The sequence below is a fragment of the Dromaius novaehollandiae genome, chromosome 12, assembly GCF_036370855.1.
Source record: "Dromaius novaehollandiae isolate bDroNov1 chromosome 12, bDroNov1.hap1, whole genome shotgun sequence".
Lineage (NCBI taxonomy): Eukaryota > Metazoa > Chordata > Aves > Casuariiformes > Dromaiidae > Dromaius > Dromaius novaehollandiae.
Window position 1 is genome coordinate 18708146 of NC_088109.1, and position 13081 is coordinate 18721226.

General features: G+C 49.8%; 1 protein-coding gene across 5 annotated transcripts in view; it reads right to left on the reverse strand.

The window, feature by feature from the left end:
- ADAMTS9 (ADAM metallopeptidase with thrombospondin type 1 motif 9) overlaps window positions 1-13081 on the reverse strand; it is an 83142-nt gene that overhangs the window by 33431 nt on the left and 36630 nt on the right. For all 5 annotated transcript variants that reach the window (XR_003260722.2, XM_026109967.2, XM_064519140.1 and 2 more), the window contains 12 exons: window positions 11927-12093; window positions 11687-11816; window positions 11253-11379; window positions 9865-10075; window positions 8899-9063; window positions 7503-7667; window positions 6477-6596; window positions 3815-3919; window positions 3501-3668; window positions 3020-3304; window positions 2236-2397; window positions 1487-1663 (listed from right to left, as the gene is read on the reverse strand). Coding sequence is in view for 4 of the 5 variants with exons in the window: in XM_026109967.2 (XP_025965752.2) it covers window positions 1487-1663; window positions 2236-2397; window positions 3020-3304; window positions 3501-3668; window positions 3815-3919; window positions 6477-6596; window positions 7503-7667; window positions 8899-9063; window positions 9865-10075; window positions 11253-11379; window positions 11687-11816; window positions 11927-12093 (1982 nt within the window). In the remaining variant the exon portion in view is untranslated. The remainder of the gene's footprint in view (window positions 1-1486; window positions 1664-2235; window positions 2398-3019; window positions 3305-3500; window positions 3669-3814; window positions 3920-6476; window positions 6597-7502; window positions 7668-8898; window positions 9064-9864; window positions 10076-11252; window positions 11380-11686; window positions 11817-11926; window positions 12094-13081) is intronic.

Below are 13081 nucleotides of genomic sequence, written 5' to 3' on the forward strand. Positions count from 1 at the left end.
TAAAACGCAACGTACCTCAGCCCACACCTTCGGTTCTTGCAAATGTCCCAGCACCGGTAATAAGGGTTAGCAGCAACTTTTAGTTGGCAATTCCGGGAGAAAAACATCTGCACGGCTTGCTAGTTCTGCTTAGCTCAGCTCACTCGTTTTTAGCACCAGCTATCAGTGTACAAGTGATACATTAGCACCACAAATGAAATATTTCATATCACTGTCCCTTGTCCTGGTGAAGCACCATATAAACACTAGTTCGGCAGTTTTATGGCTGTTGTGTAACTCACTGAGGTATGATAAGAATATTGAGAAATGTTACTGAAAACATCCACGTCACTGAAAGCATCCACAGAAACTAGAGGAAAGTCTAGCAAGATGACTCCTCAAACCAAAACTATTAAGGAAGTCTAATATATTACAAATAGGCCTCTTTTCTTCTTTTCTCATAAAGTGCTTTTGAGTCAAATTCATTTTTAAAAATCTCCTTTAACTACTTTATAACAAAATATACACTAAAGCTCGCCGTTTGTTTGAAGGCCACTCCAAAAGCGGCACGTCCGTGGTTTTCGCCCCCTCGGGAAGCGCCCCGCGTTGCACTCGCGTCAGCAGGGAGCGTTTCGGAGCTGCGGGTGCAACACGACAGCCCGGACCCCCTGCGCCCGGCCGCTCTGCCCTCCCCGGCCGCCCGAAGAGCGTCTCCCTGCAGCGGGCTCCTCCGGCGGCAACGCGGCGTTTTCAACCTCCCCGGCTCCGTGATCGGGAAACGCTCACGGTTTTAAGCCTTCCTACACCCCGCTGATCCCTTGCTGATTTAATGATGTCTAAAGCAGCAGCTGGAGATCAGGCCAGACACAAACTGCCCAGAACCAGAGAAATGCATGAGAACAGCTTACCGGTGCCTCGGCACAGTACATCCCCCTCGCGTTTTACATGGGAATAGAAATACAGCTACATGTTAGCACGGGCATGAACGTGCATCTGTTTCTATATAGACGTATGTGCAGGAAGACACACACATCTATACGCACTTGTACATGCTTGTGAGTTGATGCAATTTAGTACGAATTTCCCCCTGTCATCTTGTTTTTGGCAGAGAACATGCAACCTGTAAACCAGTAGGTGCACAGTGCAGTATCACCATTAAGTATCAGTACGATTTAACTTCAGTTGACACGTACTGCTTAAATGCCAGGTTTAAATCCATATGCAAAGAACTCAGTCAGAACCAAGAGTCACAACGCATAGCGCTTGCAGTGTCGCAAAACGGACAGAGCTGGTTACTTAGCAGAAAGTGCCTTTCAAATTAAAGGACTTGAGCTCCCCTAGCGTAAGCCCTTCCTGAACAGGCGCTATTCTGAACATATTGTCAAGAATCCTCTTTAAGTGCAGTTTTAAGACACGAAGCATTAGCACCTTGTTTTGAAGCAACTTAAATCTGTTGTTACGGAACATCCAAAAACGGTTCACAAAGAGAAAGAGTTTATGGCCGTACCGAGCTCCAAGGACCAGCGCTCCAGGCGGCATCTCTAGGACAGTCCTGCACATTGCACTGCTCTCTGTCCGGCGGCTTGTCAAGGATTTCACAGCTCAGATCTGTAAACCTTTCTCCATTTGGGCGCTGACACACCACCAGCCGTGTTCTTGTCCCTGCCCCGCATGGCTTTGTGCACTGCAAGTCGGCAGAGGACACGGGAATTACAATTTTGGCAGCTAAAATACTGCTCTAAGCACTAGCACCTCTCCAGACCCAGTGGCTACACTGTTGTGAACCAGCCAGGTCCCCCCAAACAGCACACGAGCCTCCAACGTCCCACCAGCCGTTCCGGTTTCTCGCCTCCCAGAGTTACTTGTCCTGCTTGACAATGATATTGTCCAGCCCGGCATAATATCAGAGGTTAACATCTGTAATCACTTGTCTCAGATAAATTTTCTGAAGGGAGCGGCGCTTTTAATAAAAAAGGCCTTCAGTTAAAATAGACTTCTCTTAAAAAAGAAAAAAAGAAAAAACCCACACTTTTGGAGAATTTACTTTTGCCTAGGAACAACTTTTTTCCATGACAAACAGAACTGAAAACAACATCAAGCAGCTGCTAGGGTTCACTCGTTGATCAGAAGCCACCTTTCATGCTCCAGTCTTTCTAACAAACGTCACCGAAATCCCCCCTCTTCTCCCATTTTTCAGCCACCCGCTACTGAAAACTGTCCCCCGCGCAGGGAGAAGAGGACCAAGGCTGCGCTCACCTCCCCCCAGTTGCCGTAAGCCCACTGCGGGCAGGGGCCAGATTCGCACGACCTCTGCTCCATGGGCTTGGTTTTCTCATCGCAGTCGTCCGCCGTGTACCCGTTTTCGTCCTGGCACACCACGACGCGCCGCTGGAAGCCCCCCGCGCACGTGCTGGAGCACTGGAAGACACAATTGCCCACCGCTGCTTTGAGCCCGGGAATAACGGTGCGTTCCCGGCTCCTTCCCAGGGCGGCACACCGTGGGAACGCACGGCTAGGAGCTCAACGCAGCCAACAGGCATTATTAACTTCAAACCCTGGCTATCAGCAATAGTAGTGCAATGACTTAGGTGCTGACTAAGCAAAGAAAATAAACACGCGCAGTTTTAAGCAGGTGAGTAATCCCCACTGCCTTCGCTCCAGTGTTTAACACTGCATTCGTGCTTAATGCCCTTCAGGGACTTGTGTGATAAAGCGTTTCAAGCCCCGGTGGGGGGAGAGGAGCTGGCACTGAGGCTCTGCTGTGCTTTGGCAACAGCACTGTGCGGTTGTAAATGTCCCGGGAGACGGCCAAGGAGCGGAGTTTGGCCATCGCCTCGGAAAACGATGCCATCAGCTGCCTGCCCGGAGAGTCTCAGCGAAGCACGAGGGGAATGAGAAGCCAACCTGCGCCCCGCCGCAACGCTTACTCGCGTGGGCAGAGCAATGAAAGGCTCCCTCCTTTCCCTGCACAGTGACATCAAAAAAGCCAGAATTTGCCCAGAAAGGAATAAGCAGAAATAAGAAAAATGGGGGCACTCACAGCACCCCAGGGGCCAATCCTCCACTGATTGCCTCCTGGCACGTGCGCGCGGTTTCGGTTCGGGCTGCCTCCCGGCTGCAGCTTGAGCCGATGGTCCGGGTAGAGGAAAGGGTGGATGGGCCTGCCGTAGTCGTGGCTGTTTGGATGACAAGGAGACATGGAGCAGTCTTGCTCGGTGGCGGGCAGGTCATCCGGATCGCATTCGCTTCTGTCCACCAGCTGGTCACTGTAATTGATGCAGATCACTTGTCGCGTTGCCTTACCTTGACCACAAGTCACTGAGCACTGCGTTACAGTGGGAAAAAGGAGACACGGTCACTTTTCCAGCTTCGAAAAACACACAGGCAGTTATTGCTAACACAGAACAGCTGAAAACCTGGAGCTCCCCCCTTTCAAACAGGCAAATGTAACAGACCGCTGAAATATTTTTCCAGCAACGAGGTCTACCCGGCTCCCCTGCACCGGGGAGCGCGATGCTTACGGAGCTCCACTCCAAGGCCTTCCACTGCCCGCACGGCGTCACGGTGCACACTTCCGTGGCCGACGGCTTTGGGAGGTGGAAGCAAGCGGATTCATCGGCCACCGAGCCCTGGTCATCACGGCAGCTGACGTATCGCATCCTGGTACCTTTCCCACACGTCGCTGAGCACTAGGAAAGAGCAACAAGCAAGTCCGCTAGAAAGTTTCTCATTATATATTGCAAGGGCGTTGGAGTACAAAGCTGGTCAAATGCACTTAAAAATATCACAGCGTCTACTGTAAAATAATCCTGAAAGCATTACAACACACACTTACCGGTGTCCAGGATCCAAATCTCCACTGCGTCCTGTGAACGCCTGATATGGATCTCTTGGCTTCGGGACTATTTGGATGGGGAGGACACGCTGCTATTTCGCAGTCCTGTAAGTGAAATACATGAGGTAAAGGAGGAAAATAAAGCAGACCAGAAAGACTTTGCAGATGTTTCAGGTAAGCCATCTCCTCAGTCTAACTATGAACAATACACAATGCCTTGAAAATCTGCGACCTGCATGCTGTTCATTTGTGTTTTGGCAGGCTTTCTCCTTGCATCCTCAGGGGGAATCAGCAAATTTTGCTATTAACAGATCTAAGGGCTTCACATGCAGAACTTCAGTGGTCTTTTGGCTTACTAGGAAGTCTAAAATGGGGATCCCCATACCCATACGACACCTCCATGCATCACAACCAGACGTCCTGAGGCAAAAGATGAAACTTCAATAAGAGAGTAGGACCACATATCTATGAAGCAGCACCTTTGCCTCCCTTCAAAGCTCCCTTAACCTTCCTTCCTGCAGCCCAGTTATTAATGGTTTTGTTGCTGAGGTGCTGAGACTGCTGCTCAGCATGCTGGCTGGTGGCAGCCCCTCGATTCCCTGCAGCCCCCCAGACTGCCCACATCTACTGGCTGATCTTCCCCTCACCCAAAACCCTTCAACGTTTTTGGGACAGGCAAACCGTCCTGTTTGGCATCGGTACAGTGCCTAACAGGAGGGCTTTGGTCCTGTCTGGATCTCCCTGGAGGTATGGCAACAGCAATAATGAATAGCCATAACTTTACTCCACGAGCCTACTTGTTGCCAAAAAGAGGAAATTAATACTGATCTCCACTGTAAAGGAGAGACCGGCTCCTGACAAGTGGCATAAATGATTTCCACATTACTATCGTTTTACTTACACAGGAGATGTGCATGCTGAACAACGGTTGATGACAAGTGGGTTTGTTACCCCTTGACTACAGTGCAGTGGATCTCCATACATGGGAAAAACAGCCTTTTCCTAAGTATCCTGGCCTTAGTTAAACTCTGTGAAGTCATGCAAGACCGAAGCTTAGCAGAGCGTCAGCATTACGACTTCCCCAGATGACAGATAGATGGTAATATTCTGTTTTATTTAACTCCTTCAGACGCCATGGGACACATGGGCTTGCAATGGGAATTTACACCTGCAGAGAGTTTGCTTCCAAATACAAGAAAACCCAGCACGGAAAGCCTCTTCAGTAAATTTGCAAAGGATGTCCAATATTTCTCAATTTATCAGCCCAGAGGGGTTGTAGCTAGGACTGGAGCTGGAACATATACTATGTTGGCACATCCAGCATGTGAGAAACAACAGGCCCTAGCTGTCATTAGCATCACACAGCAACAGTGCTGCAGCCAAGCGTCTAGACCCAGTGCAAGCCCAAAGGAGGTGTCTGCTGCACTGATATCCCAGCCTATTGCGCTAGCAAATACTGTCCCATCTTATCCTCATCCTCTCTGTCTGTCTTCCTATATCCATCCATTACTGTTTACTTAGCTCATGAGCTCTTAGGACCGGCTTTAGTTCTGAACCTGCACAGCCCCTCATACAACCCATCCTATGACTGGAGCTAACCATAATCAAAGGCAGTCTTTATCCCAAGAGGTCTTGATGCCCTTATGACAAGCTGTCCATTGCCTTTTTGGCCATCTGGTGCTTAGGAGAGCAAGGTTAACTTCAGAGAGGGTCTGGTGGGAACTCCACAAGTACATCCTCAGGTTCTCCATCCCACTGAGAAGTTGTTGGTGCTCTTGGTATTTCTATCCCACCTCTACCAAAATGGGACACGGTGCTGCGCCTCTCTGACAGGTAGTAATAACCTTAATTTTAACAGCTCTGCTGCTTAAGGAATGAAAATGAAGTGAAGGAGGAGATGGTGCTCTCCTGGCCAGGCACAGCTGGAGAAGAGCCATGCTGTTCAGCGCTCCTGAGCTCCCTTTGGAGCGGGCTGGGGGGCTCGCTCTGTGCTGAGAAGCAGTTCCACCGCCTCCTGCGCCACAGAGCTACCACTTGGTCGCCTCTAGGCAGAAGGACCATGGAGCAGAGCCTCATCTCCCCTTGCTCCACGTGGGCCTTTGCCGCAGGCCTCCTAGACGCCCCTGCGAAGCTGCAGCTTGGATGCCTCCAAACACGCTGGCTTACCCCAGGGATGGTGCAGAAGCATCCACCCCTTCTAGAGGATGCCCTACGCGCTCAGGAGTTGCTGGGAAACATGCTGGGGCTCAGACATCCGAAACAGCGTGCAACAGACATACCAAACCTCGAGCACCGCTCCAGGGAGCACAGTCTCAAAAGCTGTCCCCAGTTGTCACGAACGCACCCCGCACGCCCTGCTCGCTGCCAGCTCAGCCGCCAGGAAGGCACGCACCGAACGGGCCGTCCAGCAGCTCCGCTGAGACCCGCTGGCACAGGCCACGGGGCCACCTGCATCCTCACCGGGGCCGACTGCCGCCGCTCCCCGCAAGCTGAGAGCGCGGCAGTGATTTATATCCCACGGTGAAGATCTGACCCACTGATACTCGAGAGCACTCTCAAGAGCATTGATCCCCTAGCAGCAGGGACAATCGGTTAAGAGGAAAAGCTGCTCGTGCCTGGGGGCGCGAGAACAGAAGATGGAGATGGGGATAACAGTATTTACCTGGGTGTCTGTTGGCCTGGTTGCAGCGTTACACTCATTATCATCCACCACCGACAAGTAGGTGCCTACCACACACTTGACGGCCCTCATCTGGTAGCCTTGTCCACAGGTCACCGTGCACTGGGAGAGGAAAGACAGGAGGAAAGGGCCGGGGTCTGAGCAGCCGTTTCATTTAGAAAGTATTAATCAGCCTAGCCGAGCATGCAGCAAGAACAGTGCAAATAAAATCCATCCTTCCTTCTGGTTTCTCTCCACTTCAAGCATTTCAGCTTCAAATTAGGTCAAAGTTTTAATCCACTGCTCCCATCAGAGCCTTGCACGCTTCACTTCTTGTCCTCAGGTACAAAAGTGTGAACATTTAAACGATTTACTCTTCTGAACATAGTGAATTACGGTTTGGTAGAAACTGCATCATATCTTACTTTAAAACTAGCTGTTGAAACCCACAGTAGCACAACCAGCTAATGAATAGTTTTGCTGATGGGCAATAAGTCTGGTTGGGACAACTGCTCTGGGTTTGCTGCTGATTTTTCAAGCCAACAGTTAACAGCTTTGTTGAAAACAAGATGCCAGAACACTCTGGAAGAAACGAGCAATTGGTATTTTAACATTAAAAAAGAAAACCCTATAAACCCATAAATTGGAAACAACAGCAAAATTAGAAACAACAGCTATTCAATGGGAGCAGCTTTTTGTGAAAATTAGGGCATGTCTTTAAGTGCCTAAATATGGATTTAGGAGCAAAACCTTGGAAACCCTTTCTTTTTTTTTTTTTTTTTTTTTTTTTGAAAATCACGGCCAATTTAGTGTGACACAGATTAAATTTAGCACAGAGGGCAGGTACTGGTACTGCTGCCCATATGCTGAACTCGGGCGAACAGAGGGTTGTTTTTGTGTGCAAATCAATTAACACAGTTATGCCACTGAGTCGAGATGAAATGGTTACGGCAGGCCTCTTGGCAGCACCCGCGACACCGGCAGCCCACGTCACACCAGAACGGGGAGAAAACGGCGGCTTTTCGGTACCTGCCCCCAGGGTCCTACTTGCCACGACGCACACTCCTGCTGCTGACAGCTCTGCACCGACTCCGGCTTCGTTTCGGGATCGCAAAACCTGTCGTTTAACCGATCTTCGCCGAACTGGCACCAGGTCTGGCGATGTTTATGCCCCTTCCCGCAGGTGACCAGGCACTGCGAGGAGCAAAGCACAGGCTCAGCGGCGCCGGCGGAGGAGGCGAGCGCTGCCAGCTGAGCGCCTGCCCAGCCGCTTACGAACAGCCCTGCTGCAAACAACCACTTGGAAACCGGTGCCGAGAGGCGGGTCGTTAACTAACGACCACGTGTGCTGGAAAACACGTGAGCACTTTCCCAAGACAGGGGCTTGCCTCGCAGGAATTGGTCCACAGCACAGAGCAGAGTGTGGAAAACAGCCAGTTTGGGAAACGATAGCAAGGACGAAGCGAGACCATGACGGCTCTTTATTTGCAGAAAACTTGACCAGTGGCTAAATCCTGGTCTAAGCCTGGTTTAATGGTGCTTCAAGAAGGTCAAGGCCCATGTACTCTGATGCAGCTCTGATGGCTTCATGGCTATTTTCATTACCCTTTTCAAACCATGCCCCTAGCACTTCTTCAGACACGCCAAAGGCAACGGAGAAAAGCAGAGCAAACATAAGTGCAAAGCGGGATGGCCAGGAGACAGAGCGTGGCAGTGCCTTCCTCCACGCCGAGGCAGATATAATCTGCTTCTTGTGACTACTTCAACTTCTAGCAACTTGCTATATCTGTGGGACACGGAGCAAAGCCTTAGCACTGCCTGCCAGGGCTTTAGCAGGGTGCAACAGGGTGACGAAGGCTCGCAAAAATAGAGCAAACTCGCTGCCCTTGGAGAGCATGCGATAAAGATCTTGCAGCTCCCACAGGCTGCAAGCACCTCTTCCACCGCCACTGAACGGCTCATGCTCTTAGGAGCTGGAACCGGAATAGAGATATTTTGCTGGGAACAACAGTCAGTTAACAGTCCCCATTTCCCCTTAATTTCTTTCATTATTTCCTAACAGGATGCAATGCACAAAAATGAGAGCTATTTGGCCACAAAGATGAAGAGCAGCTTTTGAAGAACATTCTCCTAAATCCTCGGCCCTGCTGTGGGAAAAAAGTCTATTAACGCAGTTTTTGTTGCATTATGAAGGAGCAAAGGACTCCAGCTAGCAGCAGAGGAGATGACAGCACTAAACAGCCAGGAGAGGTGCAGTGGGTGCCCTGGGGCATGGCCCTCAGGCTGTACAAAGAAAACAAACTGGTACTAATTGCAGTGCGCCCTGTTTACGGATGAGCAGGAAAACAGAGGGTTTCTTTGCAGGATCAGTGCACCAGGGTTCGAGGCATCATGCCGTGGGTCCCAGCTGGCGAGCAACACCTACCTCGGACCAGTCGCCGGTTTTCCACTGCGGGCACAAGAAGTCGCTGCACCGCTGCACCGTCAGCTTCTCCTGCTGACTGCATTTACTGTCGTCCAGGACGTCGTTGTAGGTGTTAACACACATGGCTCGCCGCCGCCGCGTGCCCCCGCCACAGCTTTTAGAGCACTTGAAAGAAGATAAACTAAGTAAACACATTCTGCCATCCTATCGCAGGCCAAGAGCCCATTTATTTCCTTATCTCGTCTTACAGCTGGTACTACAAAGAGAATTATTTTAGAAGAGAATGCAGAAAACCTCTGGAAGAACAATTTATACTTCAAGTAACCGGCTGTTACTTTATATATTCCTTTAAAAATCCAATCTCGCTAAGCTTAATAATATCTTGTGGCAATGAGTTTCACAGATTCATTTCAGGTTATAACCCTCTTACTGCTTTTCCACATGTTGCCCTCCAGTTCCCCCAAACAGCTGTTGCCGCGTTCACATTTTAGGAGAGGTTAATTCCACTTGCGACATTTGGCTTGCCTCTAACCAGCCTCCCCTCCCTCACCACGTTCGTTCCGGAAAGCCCTAGTCTCACTGTTCCCTTGGTGCCACCTTTGCCCTCCGGAATATTATTGGGCATTGAAAAGCTTTCTGCTAAAAAGCATAAAGAAAACACATTTCAAAGCTTCTCCACCGATGGCAACACGTCCTCGCTGACGCCAGGACTGCCAGCCGCGTGGCTAGGTTGTAGGGGAGAAGATGGCCAAGTGGCCTTAGCATGATGAAGACCAATGTCAGGATAGTTAAAAGCATAAATTCATCACAGTGGAAAATAAGGAGTGTGCGGCTGACTTGGACTAGCATCCTCAAGAAAAGGCAACGAAAGCACCGTGGCCATGTTTTACAGGCCATTTACAGACTTCGCAACCTGAGAGTGTCCTCAGAGAGGTCACGCGTGCAGGAGACCCAAGCGCCCCTTACCTCTGTCCAGGCCGAGTACCGCCAGCCTCCCACGTTGCATTCTCCCGTGCACTTCTCCCTTGTGCTCGGCTTGGGCTGGCTGCTGCAGAAGCGGTCGTCCACCTTCTCCGTCTTCCCCTCCAGCCGGTTGTACTTGGAGCAGTAGATCTCCAGCGTGCGGTAGCCCAGGCCGCACTGGGCAGTGCACTCGCTCCTCCTCGCCACGTGCCACCTGAGGGGCGGCCGAGCAGAGCCCGTCAGCCACCGCCGCGCGGCAGGGAGCCCGCGGCAACGCGCCCGCCGTGGGTGCTCGGATTCAGGGCTACGTGCGGATAACGCACATCGGGGCATTCACATAAATAACGAATAGATGTTCCTAACTGGAAGTCTTAACTGTTTCCAGCATAACCCAATGCTTTGTGGCTTCAAAGCACTCCAGGAATATTGTGCCTTGGAGGGGAAAACCTGTTCTGTTAGCGAAACTAGAAGGAGGATAAGATCAAGAGGATTTGGAGTCAACAGCACCTGAGTTACAGGCAGCCCTTACATCCCTGATGGCTTTCCAAACTTTTGCATTTCCCTTCTCAAGTTTCCAACCCGTTGCAATGGCAACGGCTGTTACCGCGACAACCCAAGCTCTGGCCACGAAAGAGCCGGCCGTTCTCACTCCAGATTTAACACAGCAAGAGAGACCTCTCAGAAAACCCTGCAGCCCAAACTGCCTCACCAGCAGCCATTTAATGCCACCATATTTACCCTCCAAAAAGGGAAAATGGTTGCTTTTTAAAGGAAAATGGGTTGTGGCTCCTTGGGAGACGTCCCATCAATTCCAACCGCAAGTGGAGATGAACTCGCTGGGAGGTGTCCGGGGACAGCCCCAACCCAGCTGGGCACTGAAGTCCAGGCTGCGCTTTGAGCACCTGATGATAAATCCGAGCCTGAGTTACTCTTTTGCTTTGGGCACATGCTTTTCCCTGTTTGTGGGCTGTCTGTGGGACTGTGCCGAGCATTTCTGATCCAGGCAGAGGAGAATTTCTGGCACTGTATTGCACAGGAATATTTTTCAACATTAGGTGAGAGATTCCTTACAGTTAGCACTAATTTTGCCCAAGAAGAAAAATCAGAGGATATAGAAAAATGCCTCTCTTAAAATACAGCTGGGAGATGTCACTCCCCCTTGGTTGACAAAAGAGGCAACTTTTACTTTTTTTTTTTTTTTTAATCTAGCAGTGGTTGCCGAGAAGAGGAATTATGGCAAGAGGTGAAAGGAAAGAGGAGTAAATTTTTTTTTAATATATATTTACATATATATATATATATATATATATATACACACACACACACACGTATATGATGTAATATATATACATATATTATGTAATATATAGGCATGATGGAGTAGAGCGTACCTTAATTCACATTCTGTGCTACAAGGCTCAGTTATTGGATCAGGTTGGGGGATTCGGTCACATCTTTGGTCCGACACCGTGAGCTGATCCGACTCTCTCGTACACACAGGCTTCCTTTTTCTTTCTCCTACACAGAAGAAAAACACATCATTTCAGGCATACGGGAAAGCGGTCAAATCAGATGGCGGCACTTACCTGGCTCCGGGGGGCTGTAAAGATCCCCTGCTTTGAACCAAAAGTGCCAGACCAGCGCTACACCTCGCAAGCTGGTACTGGGCACCACGGATAATCTACTACTACGGCCCAGGGAACCATCAAGCCCAGAACGGGAGAATCTCAGAGAAAGCAAACGGAGCAGTATTTCTCAACACCGCGAGGCCCAGGTGAATCCGGCACAAAACGGCATCGTCCCTAAAGCATCGCCGAGCACCCACCTTGGCAGAGCTTACTGCACGGCTGCCACGGGCCGTACGCGTTCCAGTAAAACTGCTGAGCTTTGTCCTCAATGGGGATATTAAACGTATAACGAACATCAGGGTTGTACAAATTGCCCACTGATAAGACCTAGGAGGAAAAAAAAGAAAGGCCAGAGTAAACCGACAGGCGTCGCGGCCCACCGCTTTCGGCCCGACAGAGCTCGGCAGGCTCTTCCACGCGCCCAACGCATACTTCACCTGAAGGGTTATTTCTTGCTCGATCCGATCTGTAGAATTAATCCTTTCGATAGCATTATCCGACCCGCTGTATTCGATCACAGCATTCCCAACTTTGATTTCCCTTTTAAACATACTGACGACAAAGTCTCCATTTAATATAAAGTCTCCTTGACTGTTAGATAAGGCTGCGTAGGTGCAAAAAACAAGAACTAAAGACGCAGAATTAACTCATACGTACATATAAAGCGGTCACGCATGCTCAGTGGCCCCTTTCCTTGGGTTCGGTGGAAAAAGCTGCTGGCACTCTCCAACAGAAAGGATGGAGAGGGAGCAGCAGAGGCTTTACAGTCATCGTCCCCATCCCTTTTACCAATGGAGAGCCTCATTAAAATGAAAATTGTTCCTAAATGGTTCACCCCTAACCCAGGGCAAGGAGATACCCGAAAGGCCTGCCGGGCCGGCGGCCGTACACATCCGCCGTGCGGATGGGGTGGCACTTGCATTGCCTCCAGGTGTGCTCTAGGTACCACCACGTAAGCTAATTGCCCAAACTTCCATTTTCCAGCGGATAATTACAGGGAGTTTGCTTAGTATCTTTCTCTCTCAGTCTCTCCTCCCCCCCTTACTTTTTTATTATTCCAAATCTAAGGTATGTGAAAGCACTGAAGGCTTAAAGCCTAAATGCTTTATAAAAGGCACAGTTTCCTGAAAACAGCAGTCTGCTGCACAACTTCACACTAATGCGATTATGTAGCTAATTTCCTAAGTTAGTTTCCCCACCATTTCACCCATCACAGCTACATTACTACAAAGCCTCTGCACCGAAAAATCTAAACTTAACACCAAAAGGAAAGTTTTACACCGAACGAGGAGAGATAATGAAGCAAAACCCTGCACAGCAGCAAATGCATAGAGATGGAGAAAAACTCACAAAGGAGACTCCATCCTCGGCCAAATTCCATAGTGCGGAGGCTTTAATGTCATTAGGCAGCACTAAAGCATGCTAAAAGATTCCTTTCCATTTACTGTATCTTCCTACAATAGCAATGTGTCTTGCACTTGATGACAACATCAAATTCCTCCTAAACTGTTAAGCAACTACAAGGTTCACAGTATTGAGGGCCCAAGATTTCACACTCAGTGAGCTGCAAAATAAGTGGACACATGCACGCT